At 30.1% G+C, this 21,435-nt stretch overlaps 6 protein-coding genes across 6 annotated transcripts; 3 read left to right on the plus strand and 3 right to left on the minus strand.

Annotated features, from left to right (window-relative positions):
* Positions 1-1,742: 1,742 nt before the first annotated feature.
* On the plus strand, positions 1,743-2,567 carry BER1 (Ber1p; the record flags this gene model as incomplete). Its single annotated transcript, XM_064859236.1, has 1 exon — positions 1,743-2,567. One exon carries the CDS (start codon positions 1,743-1,745, stop codon positions 2,565-2,567), a length of 825 nt encoding a protein of 274 aa, XP_064714045.1.
* A 469-nt stretch (positions 2,568-3,036) lies between these two features.
* On the minus strand, positions 3,037-9,171 carry FAS1 (tetrafunctional fatty acid synthase subunit FAS1; the record flags this gene model as incomplete). The annotated part of the gene is made up of 1 exon (XM_064859237.1): positions 3,037-9,171. The coding sequence occupies one exon, from the start codon at positions 9,169-9,171 to the stop codon at positions 3,037-3,039; it is 6,135 nt and encodes a 2,044-aa protein (XP_064714046.1).
* A 4,154-nt stretch (positions 9,172-13,325) lies between these two features.
* PWA37_002682 (uncharacterized protein) lies at positions 13,326-15,383 on the plus strand (the record flags this gene model as incomplete). Its single annotated transcript, XM_064859238.1, has 1 exon — positions 13,326-15,383. One exon carries the CDS (start codon positions 13,326-13,328, stop codon positions 15,381-15,383), a length of 2,058 nt encoding a protein of 685 aa, XP_064714047.1.
* Positions 15,384-15,638: 255 nt separating this feature from the next.
* On the minus strand, positions 15,639-16,433 carry PUN1 (Pun1p; the record flags this gene model as incomplete). Its single annotated transcript, XM_064859239.1, has 1 exon — positions 15,639-16,433. The coding sequence occupies one exon, from the start codon at positions 16,431-16,433 to the stop codon at positions 15,639-15,641; it is 795 nt and encodes a 264-aa protein (XP_064714048.1).
* Positions 16,434-17,883: 1,450 nt separating this feature from the next.
* On the plus strand, positions 17,884-19,587 carry VPS36 (ESCRT-II subunit protein VPS36; the record flags this gene model as incomplete). Its single annotated transcript, XM_064859240.1, has 1 exon — positions 17,884-19,587. The coding sequence occupies one exon, from the start codon at positions 17,884-17,886 to the stop codon at positions 19,585-19,587; it is 1,704 nt and encodes a 567-aa protein (XP_064714049.1).
* Positions 19,588-19,861: 274 nt separating this feature from the next.
* CDC73 (Cdc73p) lies at positions 19,862-21,166 on the minus strand (the record flags this gene model as incomplete). The annotated part of the gene is made up of 1 exon (XM_064859241.1): positions 19,862-21,166. The coding sequence occupies one exon, from the start codon at positions 21,164-21,166 to the stop codon at positions 19,862-19,864; it is 1,305 nt and encodes a 434-aa protein (XP_064714050.1).
* Positions 21,167-21,435: the final 269 nt, after the last annotated feature.

Here is a 21,435-nt window from a genome sequence, read left to right on the forward strand (position 1 = left end):
ATAGTATTTTGTTGAGAGAGAATAAAAATGTACTAAAAAATAGAGTATTTATTAAATATTCAATATTGCGAAATTTTTATTCTTTATATATTAAATTTTAATTGATACTTTCACTAGATACCTTTTGCATTTAAGGAGTAAGTCATATTAGGATTAAAATAAAAAGTTAAGTAAAAATTTTCATAGTAAGTTAGACGTTATTAGGTAATTCTAATATATATGTATTAGTTGATTAATTCGATTTGGTTATATACCATATTCACAACAGGTCATTATCTTTAAATTTCTTTTTCTTTGATTTGAATGAAGGGAAGTGAAAAATTGTGACTTGTTGCAGTTTCTCACTGCTAATGAGTTTTGTTTTAGATATTATTGATCAAACTTTCTGAATTTGTTTATTTTTTTACATCTTCATGTGTTGGTCAAGACCCAGGTAATGGTGAAGCTTTTAACACAAACATAAAATATTTGCAGAAAAAACAAATTTGATAGTAAAGATTCTACAAAAAAAATTAAAAGAAAAAAACCTGCTTTAAGAAACCAAACAGAAGTTAAAAAGGACTTACACTTATTTATTATATATATATATACATATTGTAAATTGGGCCATTTTATTATTTCTGTCTTACATAAAAATAAAAACTTAATTATAATTTTAAACAAACAGTAAAATAAATAAATAAAAAAATTTGCAGATATCGATAAGACTGAAAAGATAAAAAGATTTTGTATATATCTACCATTTTTTCAATAAGTTAACAAGAAAAATAATGATCATTAAGCAATAGAAAATCTTTAATAATATATTGTCTGAAACATGGAAAGAACAAAAATAGTTTTTACAAGTTAACTTATATTTTGAAAATGTCAACTTCTAAACTATAAAAAAACAGAAACTTTAATACCTTATACACACATATATAATATATGTTATCTTATATAAAAATTATAAAAAAGTTCTCACATTTAAACATATCTAACCTTTAAAGGTACCATAAGAACAAGACAGTGATTTGAAAGTCTACCTTGGTAATTATTACTATCAATTTTAACAAGTAATTAAAGTATAAACAATAATGATTATAAATATTGTAATCAAAAAAATAAATAAACAAACAATTGTTCTTTTATTTGTTGGATAAATTTCTAATCTTCCAGAAGACTAATGTTATTCAACATTCTATCTATATATAATATCTTGCAAGTTAGAAATATTTCAAACTTAGTTATCAATATTAAATGCTTACCTTACCGTGATTCTTTCAATTTTTTGATCAGTATAATAAATTGTGGATAATAATCATAAATGCCCAATGATCCCTATAAAATTTCCCTCTTACTTCAAATTTATTTGTCATTTGTCAGAACCAATTAATTTATTATTAAAATTTTGTATCTAAGTATTCACTCCTCTTATATTCTTAGAATAAATTAACATTGTTTTTTGTAAAAGAAGACCTGTGATAGTTTTGAGTTATCTTTCATTTTCTTAGAGGATTTACGACACTTTAACAGTTTTTTTTATTATATACAAAAAAAATTATAGGTTCAAAAATGTTTGTAAAAAATAAAAAAATATCAGAATATGCTGAAAATTTCAAGAAAAGATAAAACTAGATTATAGAAGAATGCCTGCTGATTTACAAAGATTTTCTTTGCCTTCAACACTGTAATAAAAATATGTCCTCCCTGGGAAGTAAAAAACTTATTACTTTATTATGTGCTAAATCTCTAATGTGAATATGTCCTTTACTGTCTCGAAAAAGAATAAAAATAAGTTAAAACCTGTGGATTTTTCCTCGAAATTAAATGAATGTAGAGATATCATAAGAGAATCATTAATGTTCCAAGACTTGAAAACAATATTGGATAGTACTGCAAACTCAATTAAGGCAATAAGATGTCTAGCCATTGGTAGCTTTACTGAAGACTTTCCAGCCAGGTACCAATTAGCTTTACTACTAGAAATTATTGACTATCTTGAACATACTAGTGATACTCCTTCTATCGTTGTTTCAGTCTATGATCCTGTATTTACAAATCAGGATAAAGATTTTATTAAAGAAAAGGGTTCATTTTGGTCAATTGATGAAACTTTGCCACCTAAAAATTTCGAAAGTGATTCTACATTATTCTTTCTTCCGCACGCTCCTTTAGATCTTACAGAAAACATTTTAGTTAAAGAGAGACCGAAATATTTTTTGGCTAACAACATAATTCAACACACTGATAGATATACTGCTTCGCAATTAAATACAAAATACCCTGTTTTAAGTAAACTAGCAAATGTGTTAAGCTCTTCACAAAATGAAAATATAAAAACCAACAACACTAATCGAGAAGATTTACTCAAAGATGACGGATTCATCATAAATGTTTCTAAGAAAAAACATAGAAGAAATAAAAACAATAAATATGTTTTTGAAGAACCACATATTGATTATTCTCTAATTGATTCTTATTTTTATGCTTGTAAAATCTTAACCAGTTTCAATAATGGACAACATTTAAAGGATCAACCCTGGATTAATTCGTTCTCTGATTTAACTTTTCATATCATTGAATAACTAGCAGTATAGATATGTGTACCTATCTCTACACTAAACCTGATAGCGTCTACCCATTATATTGCCATTCCAAGATCCATATTCTTTTTTGATTCAAAGAATTCTGTTATATCATTTTTTTAACTATAAAAAATAGCATTGTAACTCTGAAATAACAACAACTGTATTTTTACAACAAAGATGGATGTCTATCTGATTTATTAAATTCCGCATATATTATATATTTCTTAAGAAATAGTAATACTACTATAAATCCTTAACTTACTAACTGCTCTTTCATTAAATAAAACTACTTTTTAAAAAATACATTTATCACTTAAGACCATATTAATAAATTATAAACACACACATAATATCTATTTTTGAAAAATTAATATAGTGTAAATAATGTAGATATATAATAAATAACTAATACAAGCCATAGATATTTTCATCTTTTTCTAAAGAAGAATTTGGATTATATCTTTATCTAGTTTTGATAAAATTCCCAATTATCAAGAATTGCCTTAATACGATCGGAGCCAGTCAAATTGTAAACATCTTGGAAGTATTCTTTAGTTAATTCAAATGGCTTAGCAGTTAGGTTTGGGATATATTTGCCAATTAATTTGTCTGCCTTAACATTTTCCTTGACAATATTCTTGTTTAGGAAGTTCTTGAATGGCTTAACACCACTCCTTAAGTAAGAAGAATGGAATGGAACAGAAATACCACGTAATGGAATACAAGCAAAACCTCTTTCCAATTCAATTGGTTGCGCCTTAGCTAACGATTTTTTGGAGATTTCATCAACGATTTCAAACAAATGAGATTCAACTTCTTCTAAGGACATTGATTCCCTCAATTTACTAATGTCGATCTTTTGCAATTTAATTAAGTTCAAAGTGTTAGATAAAGTGTCTAATGCTCTTAAATCACCAGCAGCAACATACTGTTGATTCTCAACATTGTGATTAACAATTTCTAATAACCAACCTGTTTTCTTGGCAACTTTTTCTACAATAAACATTAATGCTTCTTGATTGAATGTAGGAGAAACTCTACTTGGGTTAACAGCAACCATACCATAGTTAGATCTACCTTGTTCATCTCTTGGAACTGCAACTTGCATAGTCATACCTCTGTAGAAAACAACTTCAACTAGAGATTCAATAGACATAATGTCAGCTAAGGAACATAAGGCAGCGTATTCACCCAAAGAATGACCAGCAAAAGCAGCATCAGCTGGAATTAAACCTTTAGACCTTAAATCTTCAAAAGCAGCCTTTTCCATTAAAGTCAAGGCTGGTTGAGTAAATTGAGTAGCTGAAAGCAAACCACTTGGTGATTTAAAGGTGTATGAATAAGTGTCTTCTTTGATTTCTTTAAAGATCTTTTCGGTCTTAATCTCATTGCCAACAACAGTTTCGAAAATCATGGAAGTATAGTTTTCTCTGATCTTTCTACCCTTTTCACCACCGAAGTAAATTGTCAATTCCTTTGGATTATTTCTCACAATATCTAAAATAGAGAAACCATATGTCTTTTTGAAGTGATTGTCAGCTCTATCCCATACATTTCTAGCGACAGCAGATTTTTCATACAGATCCATACCCATACCTTGTTCTTGAGAACCTTGACCAGTGAAAACAAATGTGGAAACTGGTTGCTCAATTTCAGCTTCACCACTTAAAACAACAACATCTGCCTCATTCTTAGTTTCAAACTTAATCAACTTTCTACCATTGATCATACCAACATGTTGGATAGTTGTTTTTAATGGTGTATTTGGCAAGACCATATTTTGGAATTTACAACTGTAAGCACGAACTCTAGATGAAACACCATCAGCAACAGAGTTTTCAATCAAGGCACGAATAGCAGCAGAAGAGTACATACCATGAGTAATAGTACCTGGTAAATCAGCATAGTTAGCAAAGTGACGAGAAACATGAATTGGATTCAAATCACCAGAAATTCTACCATAAGTTTCATTAGTGCTTGGTGATTGTGTATCCAAAATTGCAATTGGAATAGCATTTTCTAAATTGACTTTCTGTTCTAGAGTAGAACCATTTCTTTTTAAGAAATCAACAACTGGATTACCACAAGATTCAGAAGCGGAATAGTCAACAACACCAATCTCAACCTTTTCCTTTGTAAGCAATTCTAACTTAATAGGACCAGTACATTGAACAGAAGAGAAAACAGTAGCATTCTTAAATGTAACCTCAGTTTCAGTTTCAAAAGTCAAAGTTTTTCCTAATAAGTCGATATCCTCATCATCCAATTGGAACCATTCTTTAGAGCGCAAAACAGCTACATCCTTAGCAGATGTAACTTGCATTTGGTAAACTGGTTCAGTAATTCTTTGGAATGTGTTTTGGAAATCATCATAGACACCTCTGTAGAAAAAGGAGGACACAACTTCCATAACCGGCTTTCCTTCTCTGGATAAAGTTCCAACAACCTCAACAACCTTACCAGTTGGTTGATTAACAACAGATTTAATAATAGCAGAAGTAGAAATCACATCGCCCTCTTGTAATGGTGATGCACCTGGAATCATCCTATATCCATTAGATAAGTGTACTAATTTCAGTAAATCACCATCAACAGTCTCTGGGAAAATAGCTTTAATGATTGCTCTCCAACCAACAACAATTGCAAAATCCATTGGAGCAAGTAGCTTTCTACCTGGTCTAGCAACAAAATCTTCACAATTATTACCAATTGCATAAGTAAATTCTGCGATGGCGTCAGCAGTAATTATAAAATCAGAACCCTTGATGATTTTTCTTGGATCGAAGTCCAAGTTAAATGGCTCATCAATCCATAGTTTCCAATACATTTCTTTAATACGCTTGTTACGATCCTCCATGACTTCAGAAATTGGTGCAAAACCATCATCTATATTGTAAGTGTAAAGCAATGGTAAGACGACTGGAGTACCATCCATAGTTCTATTTTCAATTAAATTCATTTCAATAATATTGTCTTTGATAAGTCTTAACGTAGCAGTCTTCTTTTGTTCACCTTGAATACGTTCAGTTAAAGTGACAACAGTGGAAGATGAATCATTTGGATTTTCAATTTCAACAATCATACGATGACATGGCTTGAAAACCTTCTTAGCAGCGTTGTCAGTGTATAACTTACCTTGGACGAATCTTTCTGTTGTAAAGAATGCATATCTCCAATTCTTCTTATTCCCAGCTAATAATTTAAACCATTCAATTGGACAAGTATTAGTATGAGCATGGAAAACAAGCTTCTGCTCTGATTTTTCAATATCAGTCATAACTGGTTCTTCACCACCGATGTATTCTATGATTGGAATAGAAGACTTATCATTATTATAGTAATCTTTAACTAATCTCTCAATGTGTCCTTCATGGATACTGTCCATAATATCCTTAATTGGTTCATCAATTTTCTTGGTAAATTCTGCAGCAACAGGACCATGTAAAATACAAGTTCTTTGGACATCTTCATCAATAACAGCTTCAATATGTTCTGATTGCCATAAAGAATCCTTCTTAAAGAAAAATTCAAATCTATGATCAAGAATTGGAACAAATGGAACTGGTTTTTGGAATGGGTTTTCACACATGTTTAAAAAGTGATCAACATCTTGTGCATTCATATATTGTTCTTTAGCAGCTGGATATGCATTAAAGACAGCATCTAAAGCCTTTTCTGGTTCATTCAAAACAGTATAAGATTGAATTAAAGAAGTCGTCTTTTTATCAGTAAAACGTTCTTCGACACGACGCAAGAAATCACCAGTGAAGTTTCTTAAAGTGACATCAATCCAAGAATTCGTCTTTCTAATGAACATTAATTCAACCAATCTTTTAGCAACTTCTTCATATGTCATTTGAGTAATGTCACGAATTTCACCATTTACAGTAGCAAACCATGGCTTATGAGTGTCTGCATTCAACTTCTTAATGATATAATCTCTCTTAGCATCTAAAGCTGGTTGCAATTTATTCTTTGGTAGATTGAAAATAGTGTCATCCATCTCCTTCCAGAAGATAACACAACGTGTTGCAATCTTGTGAATTGGTTCACCCATTTCGGAACGAACAGTTAGAATACCACCAGTTGGCTTTTTGTAAGTACCTTCCCATTCAGAATCTGGAACACCAGAACAATCAACAATAGCTTGTTTGGCAGCATAAGAAGTCTTAGTTTCTTTAGCAATCATAACTCTAGAACCAAATAAGAAACCATCAAATGGCATTGGTGGGTAGTCAAACTTAGTAGACCATTCACCGGTTAAGTATGGGTAGGTGTCATCAGCAGAACCGAAACCAGAACCAGCTATTAATATAATATTAGATTGTCTTCTAATCTTTGAATACATCTGTAACATATTAGCATGGAAATCTTCGTAAGAGTGGTGACCACCAGCTCTACCACCAGTCCATTGTAAAAGAATTGGGAATTTTGGATGTGCTTTGGCAATACTAATAACTTGAGAAATAGCATCAATAGAACCTGGTTTCAAACCTAAGTAAGTCAAACCTAAAGTTTCAATATATTCAGTAGCAACTTCAAGAGATGGGACACCAGCACCTATGGTAACACCAGCAATTGGGTAACCTTTAACTCTCAATTCTTTAATCAAAGGAATACCCCATTGTAACATTCTTGGATTAACATAGATTAAATTAATAGATAAGCTGTAACCTGGTTTAATTTGAGATATAATTTCATCAATAGCTTTGGTCATACCTTCAGCTGCAAAGTAACCCCCACCAGCTAATTCAATTTGATACCCAGCATTGATAGTTGCAGCAACAAATTCCGGAGAGACTGTTGTTGGAGTCATACCTGGAACTAACAATGGTGCTCTACCAATTAATCTAGAGAATTTGGTATCAACATATATTTTACCATTCTTATTCTTAACCAATTTTGGATGAAATTCTTGTAACCAGTCTTGGTTTCTCTTTAGTCCAGATACAGAGATATCAAATATCTCTTGTTTGAAACCATAATCATCTTCAGAGTTTAAATCTAAAGAACCAGCTACGATGACACGAACACCAGTACCGTCTTTATTACGATGAGTTAGAACACCCAAACCAGAAGCACCACCTGGACCGAAATCAAGGATGTGAGAAGCAGAAAATTGACAAGCAGTCTCCCATTTGACTGGTAAATTAATGATACAATCGACAATTCTAGCAGCCAACGAACCCTGGTACTTCCTTAAATCTTGGCCATCAAAGGTGTCATAGACTGGAATCTTAATATCAGATTGTTTGAAATCGATACCTTGATATGTTAAGTCCGAAAGGATGGCATCGTTGGCTGGACTCAATAATGGAGAATGGAATGGAGAGGTAATTGGTAAGAATCTATTAAAGAACTTCAATTTTCTTTCACTGTATGGAATTCTTGCTTGATCCAAACCAGCTGGAGCTTTAGCCTTTCTTAAAACCAAATTTAAACCATATAAGGACTGTGGTGGACCAGAAACAACTAAATTTCTAGCACCGTTAACAAGAGAGACGACAACGTGTTTTTCCTTTGGTAAATGTGAATTAGTTTCATCAATGTAACTTTGGACTTGTTCTTGCGATAAATTAGAAATAGTTAACATTGGAGATGGAGTACCTTCACCATTTTCAATGGAGTCCTTGACAACAGAAGGTGGTAACGAAGTGTTTGGATAGGCTAAATCACAACGTACACCAATAAAGAACAATAATGAAATTGCTTTCTTCATAATGTTGTAAAAAGAATCCCATGAATCGGCTTCTGCAATAGCAATAGCAGTTACTAAACCTTGAGAATGACCAGTAGCGCCAGCTAAATGGTCTCTCAATTGACCTGGTGTAAAATCTAATAATTTTGCTGTAACTGCATAATGGACTAGTTGAATAACACCAATTAATGGACATGAGATTGGGATAGATAATAAATAATCAACGTCTGGTGTTTTTGATGGTGTTTCTAACCATTCCAATAAATCAAAACCTTGAGTAAAGACCTTTTCTGCACCTGGTGTGGATTTAATTAATTCATTTAACGTATCATGAGAAGTGTGGATAATATCGGAAATCAAAACATTATAGACAGTATACAGTTCTCTTAATTCTTCAAAATAATCATCTGTATTACCTTGACCACCAAAGATTGCCACTAATTCAGATTTCTTATCTTCAACGGATTTTATTAAAGCAGATTTCGATTTAGCAATGGCAACTTTACCAGTAGAGATAAATGTAGCAGTTAAGAAATTTCTTATCAATTCTTTAACTTTTGGCAATGTACTGGATTCATTCTCTTGCAAAAGTTTAGCAGCAAAAGTATGAATATCATTACCTTGCAAATAACTATTTTCAAATTCTTGTAGAGCGACATTTAAAACGGCATCGAATTGCGTTTTTGTTTCTGGTGTTATTAAAGAAGAGATATAGGCCAAAAACTTCCCTAGAAGTTCAGCAGAAGAGGAAGGTTCTTCATCAGCAGCAAACCCCTCTGTTGGATCTGGTAAGGTCTTTTTAAATTGTTCTTGTAATTGAAATGCAGCAAAAAAGGAGACGTTTGGAACGGATAATTTATGTTCAATGGAACCGTGAGTTAAAGTTAAGGATCTTGTAGTCATTCTAGAAGGGGTATATTTATGTAATTCTTTTTTTTTTTGTCGGACTAGATAAATGTTAATATATATTAATATTTATATTTATAAGTCTGTGCACGTGCGCGTATAAGTATGAATAGGTTGTATATCGAAAAAAAAGACTCTATAAGGCTCTGTATAGTTAGCTATAGTAAATATTATCTAACCTCTTTTAAAATAATTAAACTACCACAAAAGTTGTATGAGTGTGTATGTAGTTTGATAGATAATAATAATGTAAAAAGAAAGTAAAAAAAAAAGAATATATATTTCAAAAAAGAGGCAGTCTCACTTAGAATGTTTTGTTCTTTTAACTTCAAAAGAGATCTCTTTTTTCTAAAACCAATGAGAACCTAAAAGAATTGTGAAGAGAAAATTGACAAAGAAAACTGCCTCAAAAAACATACACACACAATCGCGGCGAGTGATACTTTTATAGGTAGATATGTGTATCTAACAATGGGTCGAAAGAAGATTATCTTTTTATAAGTCTGAGGAACAGAAAAAAAAAAAGAAGAACAATTCTGGGAACAAACGACAGAAACAACCAATGTTTACTTGTGGAAGATGTAGTTCCTATAAAGAAAAACCAGTTGAATTAACCAAGTCACAAAAGTCAAGGGACAACAACAACAGCCGGACAAACTTGCGCCATAAAACCTGAAAACTAGTACAGATTACTGACAATTAGACAACAACGATTATTCAATGTCTATCAATTTGTATGCGTTGCGAATGTAAACATATCATTTTCCACCATGCAAAAGAAACGATTTATTATTCTTCTCGATATTCGACCAACGTCTCCATCTCGAAAAAACACTCAAACACAAAAAAAAAGCGAAAACAAGAAAAAAAAACAGCGGATTTTAGCACATGGCTACTAAATTTTCACATGCACGTTAAAAAATTTATATTCAAAAATTTTTTTTTTATTTTTTACTTATTTTTTCTCTAGAAATGGTAGGGAGAGCTTTTTGGTTGTAAGAATTCCTCCATGTTTCAAAATCTGATAATGTACACACTTATTTTTTATCTATTTTTTTTTTTTGGTTTTATTCTTATCTTTACTGGCTTTCTGACAGCTAAGAAAAGAATCTTAGACATTTTTCGAAAAAAAAAGAGACAAAACAAACAAACCATGGCTCATAAGCCTATACATGCAAATAAAGTAAATGGTGATAACCATCTATACAATAACTGAACCACAGTACATTAGTTCTCAAGAAATTATGCAATATCACTTTTTATTGTAATACAACTAGTCGACTAGTTCGAACGTATCTACACATACATGCGTTACTTATTCAAATCTCTTATCTTATATTGTATATATTCATATACGTGTATACAAGCACACAAGTACATATAATATATCCTTAGTTGATGATAAAGCTTTTATTATTGTATTATTAGAAATAGTTAAAAATATTGGATAATATTAGAGTTCATAACCCAAGGCTCTTTTTATTTACTTATCACTTGATGTATTTTTGTGTTCTTTTACACTAATCTATAATGATTTGGAACCTGATCCTGACATGTACTTTACTACATAATAACTTATATACTATCTAAGTGATCAAGTTTCTAAATGCAGGAGCTACAATATCGTATATACTTTTCGTTTCCTATTAAACATCAAAATGTTTGCTGACAAAATACGACTGTAATAAAAATGTTTCTTCTTTTCTTTTTGTTGTCTCTGACATTTTAGCTTTCACATGCTGCTTGTTGATAAAACGAATAAAATTTTTTTGTAGGAAGAATTCAAAAAGTTCAAAAAAAAAAAAAAAAAGTTTCATGAAGACCCCATCACTTTTTCTAAATTCTTCTTAACGGTGGCAAATTTTGCTATCTAGAAAAATTGAACCAGCATGTGAAAATTCAAAGACTGATTTTTTTGATTGATAAAAATTTTTGCCTTTTTCATACAGTCCTATTTTTCAAAAAAAAAAAAAAAGGAAAACGTGGAACATAACCTAATATGGATAGTTCAGGTCTTTGATAAAACTACCCCAATTGTATTTTTCAACCTTTACAGATATATTTTAAAGCTTGCAAGAATTATTTAAATTCTGCCATTTTCGTTTCTCTCTCTCTCTCTTTCCTTTTTTTTTTTTTTTTTTTTTTTTTTTTTCGTTATTATCATCTTCATTCTATTAATAATCTATATAGAATAAAAAAAAATCTCCATGTACAACTAAAGTTTTTTTTTAATTCCATCAATATTCTATTTATCCCATAACTAACCCTAGAAAATGGTTGAGTAAGAACATAATTGATTATATTCCTATCTTTTATTTTTTTATTATGATCAATTTAAAAATGCTACACGTTCCCTACTCAAAGGTTCTCAAAAAATATATATAACTGTGCATTTACGTTTATTCATTATAAAATTTACGAAAAAGTAGATCCATTGAGATATGTATTTCGGTCTCCACAAGGCTAGCAATGACGTAAAATATTTTTGTTTAAAATTAAAACAGGACAATGTGCAAAGTGTACTTTTTTGTTGTTCTTTTTCAAAAAGAAAAAAACAAAGTGCAAATACAATATAATTTTTTTATATATTAATAAAAATAAAATAATAAATATCTTACCCCAAAATCTATCTTGTAATCTACTATTTATCCATTGCAATGTTTTTCTTCTCCACACTTATCGTTATTAACTTGGTAAGATTGAAATAATTATAGGCTCTCTACAAAGTATATTCAAATTAATCTATACTACACTCCCTTATTCTGTATCAAACAAAATACTAAAGCTGATGTTGTTTTGCTATATATGCCATTAATATTATGGTTTCTTGGTCCTAAAACAAGCATAATAAAAAGGGGAATTCATATGGAAAATTCATCCATTAAAAGTGAAAGTATTCACGTTTTGTTGTACATGTTAAGTATTACTGGATAGTTGGAGTCAACTTACAAGATATCAAGGATACCTGAAATCAGACATAACTACACTCATCCTCTTTCCTATAATGAGAGTATTGACTATCAGGTTGTCTTCCACAGCTCCCCTCTATGATTCATATAGATAATAATAGTGTTTCTATTTATTAAACCTTCTATAGGAATACTCTCTATCTCCTTATCTTGTAAATATTCCATCAAATGTAAACTGATTGTGAAAACAGAATCATAAAAGGGAGATACAGTGGCGTTCCCAAATTTCGATATCAGGCACTAAGAATGAAGTCCTAGCAATCAGTGCTTCCATTCACAACTGCTACATATGTCCGAAAGGCACTAGTACTGATGGAAATCTCCACTTTCTTCCATATAGTAATGTGCGTTTAGTATGGGGCTTCTCTTATATATAAAATCAAAACTTCTTTTCTTTTTTCCTTTTTTCTTTTTTTTCTGTTTTTAAACAATTAATTTACGTTCGAAAAAACTATAAAAAATTGTTGAGAAAAGCAGAACCAAACTACAATAGTGTATTATTTACTCTTGGACAAGCCATTATATAAATCTCAATGAGTGTTTACTTAAACAATACAATGAAAAGAAGTCTGGTATTGTTTATTATTTCAACGAATTTTCAACCTACTTAAATATAATAATTATTGCACTTCTATTTCAAATATCGTTTATTGAAAATATAATAACTTAATATAATAGAACTATGTATTTTCTTCAAAACTAAAAATTTTTAACATACTAAAACTCAAAAACCATAGTTTTATTATGTGTTGTTGACCACCTCTTCGAGCAATCGAATTATTTTCCTTTCAAACCTACTCTGATTCAACATTCTGACAACAATATAACTCTCTATGCGAGAGATCAAAATGTGATCTCGATTTGTTAGCCAGAAAGCCTATTAAAAAATAAGCCTGATTATGGTGATGATATTAAATTTTTCTTTTCTTTTTGCAAAACCAAGAAGTAATATATATACTTTCATTCATTTGTAAAAATGATACTACTTGAGTGGCTCTCGTATATTGTTTCTCATATTCAAGTGTAGTCACTACGTTTTCTTGCGCAATCCTATCTGCTTATATTCCCAGTTGGACAAATAACCATAGCATACTCTCATTTATACCTAAATATTAATATTCCTGAATTCTCAACATATTAAAAATATAAAAAAATTCCATTAGATAAAGAATAATAAAAAAAATGATCTTAAATAAAAGAATACTGTTAGGGATATCTATCTTATTTACATTTGCAGGTTTTATATTCGTTTGTATTGCAACAGCAGGTTCCACATCTAATTATAAACCAATTACAAATGTGTATTTTGGTGATGCATCTATTTCCCATATCAATGTTTCCAAAGTCTTGCCTGTTTTTACTCCAGTACTAGAAGTTTTGGGAGCTGCTCTTTTAGCACCAGGTGTTGACGGAGATTTCGTGTTTTCTACTATGAGAAACATTTCTCACACTTCTGTATTATTGCCATTTTTGACTCTTCTGATTAACTGTGAAAATACAACAACTGCTTTAAGTTCTCTAATTAATCTAACTCCTTTAGTCTTAACTAGCCAAACTGGTAATACTAAGACTGAGTTAGAAGATCTTAACAATTTGTTGGCTGTGTCCAAAAATAGCAATGAGACTGTTGACTATTTACAAACTTTATTAAATGAAGTTTTGAGCAACAGTTCTACTCAAATGGAGGAATTAAAAAATACTGCGTTTACTTTATTACAGGATTCTTCTGATCCTGCTAATACCACTGGTAGTTTAGTGACTTTATCTAATCTAACCCTTACTGATATCATTCCACTACAACCAGCTTTTAAATTATTACAGAATTCTAATAATGCTACTGCATCATTTTTGGACCTGATAACTTTAATGAATGCAACTATTCCAACGAACTTGGCAGAAACATTGTTTACCACATTACAACGTGCTATTAACTCCGGTTCAAATATCACTAATGTTCTTACAAGTTTATCTTCTATGTCATCCAATTTCGCAGCATCTGGATTAGCTCTAGAAAATATTTTAACTTCTGCTAAGAACGCCAATAACACTTTGGGTTATCTAAATTCTATTTTGGAAGCTAACCTAACATCCTCTGTTACTGCCAAAAAAGTATTATCCACCATTACAGATTTGTACAATGATGCCAAAAATAAGACTCTTTTATTAGGTTCTTTGACTAGTTTGGTATCTGCTGTTGGTAATACTAATGCCACTAATGAATTAACCACCATGTACAATATCTTAGACAACAGCAATAATGCGGCCAGTAACGTCGATAATTTAAAAAGTTTACAAAGTATTATACTCACTGATACTTCAAATAACCGGTATATCCCATACTTATTTGATATCTTACGTACTTCCAAGGATCCAGCAGGTAGTTTTGGTGCTTTATTGAATGTTACATCATATGCCTTCTCGAATCTTGCAGAATTCACTCCCTTACTATCTCTATTGAGAAATGCCTCTACTGCATCTATTCCAACTAATGAAGAACTATATAATATTACCCCATTGGTTATTAAAGAATTGAATATCCCATCTGCATTTAGACTATCAATTTTCACGTTATGCTATCTCAATGACAAAGATGAAGTAACATACTGTTCCAAATCTCACGCCGTTCAAAACTTGGATTTCAGAAATATTATGTATAAAGCATTAATTGGATCTGATTTTGAACCTTACCTACGAGCATTAAACATCACCGCTAATGATTTATACTTAGAAGGTCATTTATTGAAAAAACAACATATGTATGCCCCAGCTATCAAGGCCGTACTATCCTTCAATATTTTATTCATTATTTCCTCATTCTTTATCTTATGCTTCTTTATCTACATGTTTATCAAGCATAATGAATTTGCTTTACCTCATTTGGGTTGGTTTGGATTATTACTTTTATCTTTATGCTGTTCATTATTCTCTGGGTTATCTGCTACTATTGTTGCATGCATGGTCACAATTATTAAGTCTGGTACTTATAAAGATAAGTTTAACGTTGTTTATACTACAGGAGGTGCATACTATGGTCTTTCATGGTGTGCATTTTCCATTTCTTTTATCACTTCAATGATTGTCGGTCTAATGTGGCTAGGTCATTGGAGAGGTATTCATCATGGTGCATTACCATTTGTTGACAAGGAAGAGGTCATCATGGAAGCTTCCACTGAGACTGCATCTGACAGTTCCTCTAAAGTCAGTAAAGATCACGTAATAACTTCTGAACAAAAAGTCTAATAAACAAAAAAAAAACGTAACCAACAAAGCAACACTATTTATCAATAGTGGAAATAACAGATACACACACATATACATATATACATCTATTATAATGCAGAGTATTTTATTAAGGGACGAAACAAACTCTATTAACATATATGTAACATAAAGCTATAACGACTTGATTCATGAATATATATATGTATTTGTATGTGTATATATGTTTACGAATAAAAAAAGAAAAAAAAACAAGATAATATTATCAACGGTTAATTAATATATGAGTGGTTTCTTTTCAATAGGTTCTGACATGTAAATAACTTGTGGACGTCTAGAAGATCTGACAGAACACCAAGTTATAAAACTGAATAATGCAGCCAGCACACCACCCCATATAATACCCAAATAAACATGACCATAGTTCAATTTGATACCATAGGAATCATTATCGTCCAAAATTCTGTAAATGATAATTAATGCAGCAACACATGAACTTGCACTGACCAATAAAGAAGCAAACGAGAAAAATGATATAAAGATGCCGACAGCTTGAACAAACCTGAAATGTATAACCCATCTAATGATACAGACTAATGTATTTAAGAAAGACAAAACGATACCTATCAACAGCGTGATAAACATACATTTAATTAGACCGTTGAAATAGGACTTCTTATTTTGAATATCTTCGGGTAAAAGGATTGAGGCAGAGTCAATGGCTTCCAATATCGAATTATTCTCTATGTTATCATACAACAATTCTTTTAAATTGAATTTTTGGATGCCCTTAGGAGAAGTACAACTGGCAATTGTTTTGTTTGTTGTCTCTATACAATACGACCAAAGTCCAAGGTTTATATAGCCTGGAAGACTGATATCAGATGCGGACGCTATTGTTGCTGTTGATATTACTGAACGTATTGAGATACCTGTCAGGTCAATTTGTGATGTATAGATATGGTTTATTGGATAATAATTCTTTGTTGAACCTGCACAACCAATAATTGATAAAATAAATGCAGAAAAGGAAAAAAATGCTGTTAAAAATAAGGCAAATGCGTTTGACATCTTTTTGTTTTTTGTTTTTTTTTTCAGCCTATCTTGCAATATTGGATAGAATGAAATAGAATGATACAAAAGCCAGAATGTTAAGAATTGAAAATATGTAGTAATACAAAACAAATGAAAAATGTATAATTAAAGACTAATGAAAGGACACAGCTCTTTTTAGATAAACTGGTGAATGATAATAGTAATAATAATAGTCTTTGATATGTAGTACGGTTATGTATATATCACCGTTATTATATTTAAAATTTAATAATACAGAGAGCGTACCTATCAGCAAATCAACGCAATGATATAACTAACTGACTAACTAACAAACTATCCAAACGGATCAAAAAGAGACTTTGAGGTATCTGAAAAAAAAAAAAAGAAAAAAAAAAACGAAATACAAGAGTATCTAGCTGAGTTCAACAGATCATATCATATAAATATTACAGAAGAGAAGCAAGAGACGACAATGAAAAGATATAATAAACAAAAAAAAAACAGATATCCCTGGCGTCATAAGCCATACCGCATACACCTACGTATATAAATGAAAAGAGATATGTAGACATATGTCTATGTAGACATACAAATATGTATATGTACTAGCCATGTTTTTTTTTTATCTAGAATCTATTTTTAACTAATCCAAAAGACGCAATATATTACTGATAACAACAACAGTAATGATGATAGAAATGCTAACAAGTTATTCAAAAAACTCACTAAAAAATTAAAATGGTAGGCTTGGCTATGTAACCAAATACGGAAAAATTCCTCAAACTCTACTGCGAAAGCCCTCGCGTCTCTGTGTCTAGCCCACTCAAGGAAAAGAAGAAATAAACCCAAAAAGAGATAAAAAAAGAAATTATTTCAGATTTTTTCCTTTTTCTTTTTCCACCTCTCCCCTAAGACTAAAATCCGACCAGAAAAAGTTTCCATTTTAGGTAAAGCCCAAGTCACAAAAAAAAAAAAACAAAAAACTATATAGGAAAGGCTTGTTGCTTGGTAAAAAAAAAGAAAAACGTTTCTTACTTCCTTACTTTTTGTTTCTTTTTGCTAGTTTTTGTTTCGTTTTTAGGCTTTTTTCGTTTGTAGTGATTTTCCATCTTTTCACAACCACCCATACACTCACACACGTGACTATATCCTTCTACCATAACTTGGCTAGAGTTCGATTCTCTTTAGTATCTATTTTAGTCTTTTCTTTTTTTATGTGTAAGAATCCTATTTTTAAAAGAGAGAATGATTTGCAGTTTGTGTCTATTTAGGTGGGTGAATACATAAGCATACATCCTTTCATAGTTTATTTGCATAATTTCTTATTCGTAAGATCACATTTCTATTCGCCACACTTACTAACTTCTACAAGAATAAAAAAATATAATCAAATATATATATTTTTATATATGACTCATACCGCTTATCAAATCCATCTTATGTATTATTAAATGATTTTGCTCAGATGACATATTTTCAATCTGTTCAAATAAAAAATTCTGGTAGACCTATCTTATCAAACGATGAACATGATATAATAATTAATGATTCTGTCGGTTTGTACAAAGATAATCAAAGAATTAAAGATAAACAAAATGGTAGAATTTTTTTAACTAATAAAAGATTAATTTATGTAGATAATCTTTTGCCTTTAAATTCTTCTGTATCACTAAATTTAAATGATATCGATTCAATTGATTACCAGTCCCGTTTTCTAAAAAGATCTTCTAGATTAATAATATTTCTAATATCAAATAAAAATAATCAAGTTCATAACCAATCTAACCTTCTCAATTGTTCATCATCCTCATTTCTACCTTCTTTCTCTTCCCCTAATTCAATTTTTTCTACTACTGAATGGATATGTCCCATATGTTCAGCCACTAATGTATCTGATGGTAAAATTACATTGGCTTCAACTAATTTTCCTGTATGTAATAATTGTGGTGTACAAATGGATTACAATATGACAAAGGATTCAGTAAAATATCATATTGATAATACCACTCTTACTACTGATACCAATAAACACAAAAATGGGTTGTCTTGTCCTAAATGCACCTTTCTTAATCATTCATCAATGAAATATTGTGAGATGTGTGATACAAAATTACCTCAAAGCAAAAATATAATATCTTCTTCTTCTTCCTCAAATAATAACCATAATAATAATAGCATAGATGTACAATCATCAGATATGCCCAAATATATTCAAATTAGTTTTAGAAAAACTGATGGGTCTTTATTTTTTGAAGCTACTAAAAAGGCTCTTAATGATTTAAAACTCGATAATGGCACTTTTAATCAAAATTTAGCAAGTGTTAATGGTATACCAGTCACACAAAAAAATAACATTTCAAATTCCACTTTTACTACTTTCACTACTACTCCTATGCTTAGTAGTAATATTGAATTTATGGGAATTAATGGATTAGAAAGATATAAGGAGACTCAACTATTAAATAATGATATTCTTTTCAATAATGCACTACAAGATTTAAATAACTTAATGTCACTAGCGAACTCAATTGAAAATTTATATAGAGCACAAGACAAAAATTTATCAAATAACCATATTTCTAATAAAAATATTATTGAGACTAATTTAATTATAGATCGTGAAAAATTTCTAAACCAAGATTCCTTTCTTAATGAATTATCAAGAGAAATTTATGATTTTGCTATGCTAGAATTCAAAGATAATGAAATTAATAATAATGTGTTAATTCCACTCATAGATTTCTATGCAATGTACAATAAAGCAATGAGGATAGGAACAGGCTTGATATCCCCACAAGAATTGAAAGAGGCATGCCAAAGATTCTCTAAATTAGGTTTAAATGATTTAAAACTAATTACTTTAAATAAAAGAATCTTATGTTTAGCCACCAATAATTCATTTGATTTTATTAAGAAGCAAATTTTGGAACTTTTATCAAAAAATCCAGGTTTAGATATTTTAAAACTCACACAACTTTTAAATGATATGGCAGATCAACATAAATCTAAATTAGACAATACATCTGGTTCTAATAACAATAAGAATAATCAAAATTCTGTTTGGACAGTTTCTATTATAGAAGAAATCCTTCAATCCTGCATTAATAATGGTATTCTAGTCATTGACGAAGATTTAAGTGGGGTATACTATTATACAAACCGTTTTTAAAGCATATATTAAACATATATCTTACTAGCATTTTCTTTTCTTTTCTTTTTTCTTAATGATATGAATAATTTTAATATTGTCTTAATATATACGTACACCCACACACACATATATATACATATATATATATATATATTATTTTCTTTATTGTATTAGGAATTATCAACCGTTTCATTTACATCATTATAACTACTGTTCAGTAAAACAAAGAGGAAAAAGAAATCTATTTATATATATATATCTATATATATCTATATGTTGGCTTAATAATTAATCAATGATATCCTCTACTTAATAACTCTTGTTCTAAATTGTTCCAAAAATAACGAACAATTTCTACATCCTTAAATCTTCTATTTCTATCCAGCTCAACCCTTTCAACGTTCCACTGTTGAACATGTTGTGGTATGACATCACCATTGAAATAAAAATAATAACCTTTACAATGCTGAAATAATTCTTGCGGTGTATTCCATTGATAATTATTAAACTGCCATATATGACCTGTGGTAAAAACTGCTACTACCCTATCCCAATATTCTGGTTTAGTAAACATTCTAGTGTTATTAACTACAAGAAACCTGATCGTTTTATTTATCTTGTCAAATTTCTTTTCAATGGTAACTAAATCGTCTCTTAAGGATGAAGACAACTCACGTGGATTAATATATTTACATTCTTGTAAAAATGGTTTAATATTAGATATAGTAATAATTGATGATGCAGCTGATGGTATCAAAATAATTGGATCTTTATGTTGAATATATTTTTTACGCGAATTCGAAGACACATTCTTTGAAATATGACCATGGCGACCTGCTTTATTACGTAATGAAGATTTAATGTTTTGAACCAATTTCAACTCCACATCTTTAATCAAATAACCAAAATCAATAGATTTTGTACCTCTTAACCCTGAATTGTGATCTAATAATCGTCTTTCATGTTTTAATACTTCATTTAATAACAAATCTGATTTAATATCATCGGTTATATCCTCTTTTTCCAAATTATCTTCCAAAGATTGTTCTGTTTTGACACCAGAGGATGGGTTATTCCCAGACTCTACAATAACTTTATGTAAATTATTATTATTATTATCATCATCATCTTTGGTTCTATCAGTATTAATCTTATCAGCTTTCGTCTCATCGGCATTAGCATTAATATCACCATTAGTAGTGGATGATAAGTACTGTGATGTTTCAAGTTGACCACTTAACCATCCATTCAAGTCATTTCTTTGAAGGAAGGAAACATTAATTAAATTCTTATTTTGACAATCTGCCAAATAGTCGGTACTGCTGGAATCTTTATGTAAAAAACAATGAATCACAACTCGTAACTCCATATTGTTTCCATCTATTGAAAAGTTAGTTTCTTTAGATAAATCAAATTTTTCCAATTTACCATAATCTATACTATCATCAGCATTATTATTATCATTATCATTCTTAACTAAAACGGCATATTTAGCCTTAGTAATATCATCGACAACTTCATTGTTTTCATCTAGAAGTTTTATTTTTTCATTTTTAATTAAATGATTCCTTAACACATTCAAAATGTTTTCAATCATTATATATTCGTCTTATATGTATATATTTTATAATGTAGCAAGTTATAAAGTAAATATTTATTAATATAAATATTAAGGGTTCTACCTTTTTTTATTATTATTGTTATTTTTACATTACTTTTGTTGTCAGTGAATCCATTTAAAGAAGACACCTGTAACAACTCCAGACTACCTTTCCTCTTTCTATTCTTCATAATCTCTTTCAACAACTTTGCAAAATCTCAATCATAACAGCATAATGTTCATCAACCTCTACCGAATCTTAGTGA

The sequence above is a fragment of the Arxiozyma heterogenica genome (assembly GCF_036370985.1).
Source record: "Arxiozyma heterogenica strain weizmannii chromosome Unknown scaffold_21, whole genome shotgun sequence".
NCBI classification, from domain to species: domain Eukaryota; kingdom Fungi; phylum Ascomycota; class Saccharomycetes; order Saccharomycetales; family Saccharomycetaceae; genus Arxiozyma; species Arxiozyma heterogenica.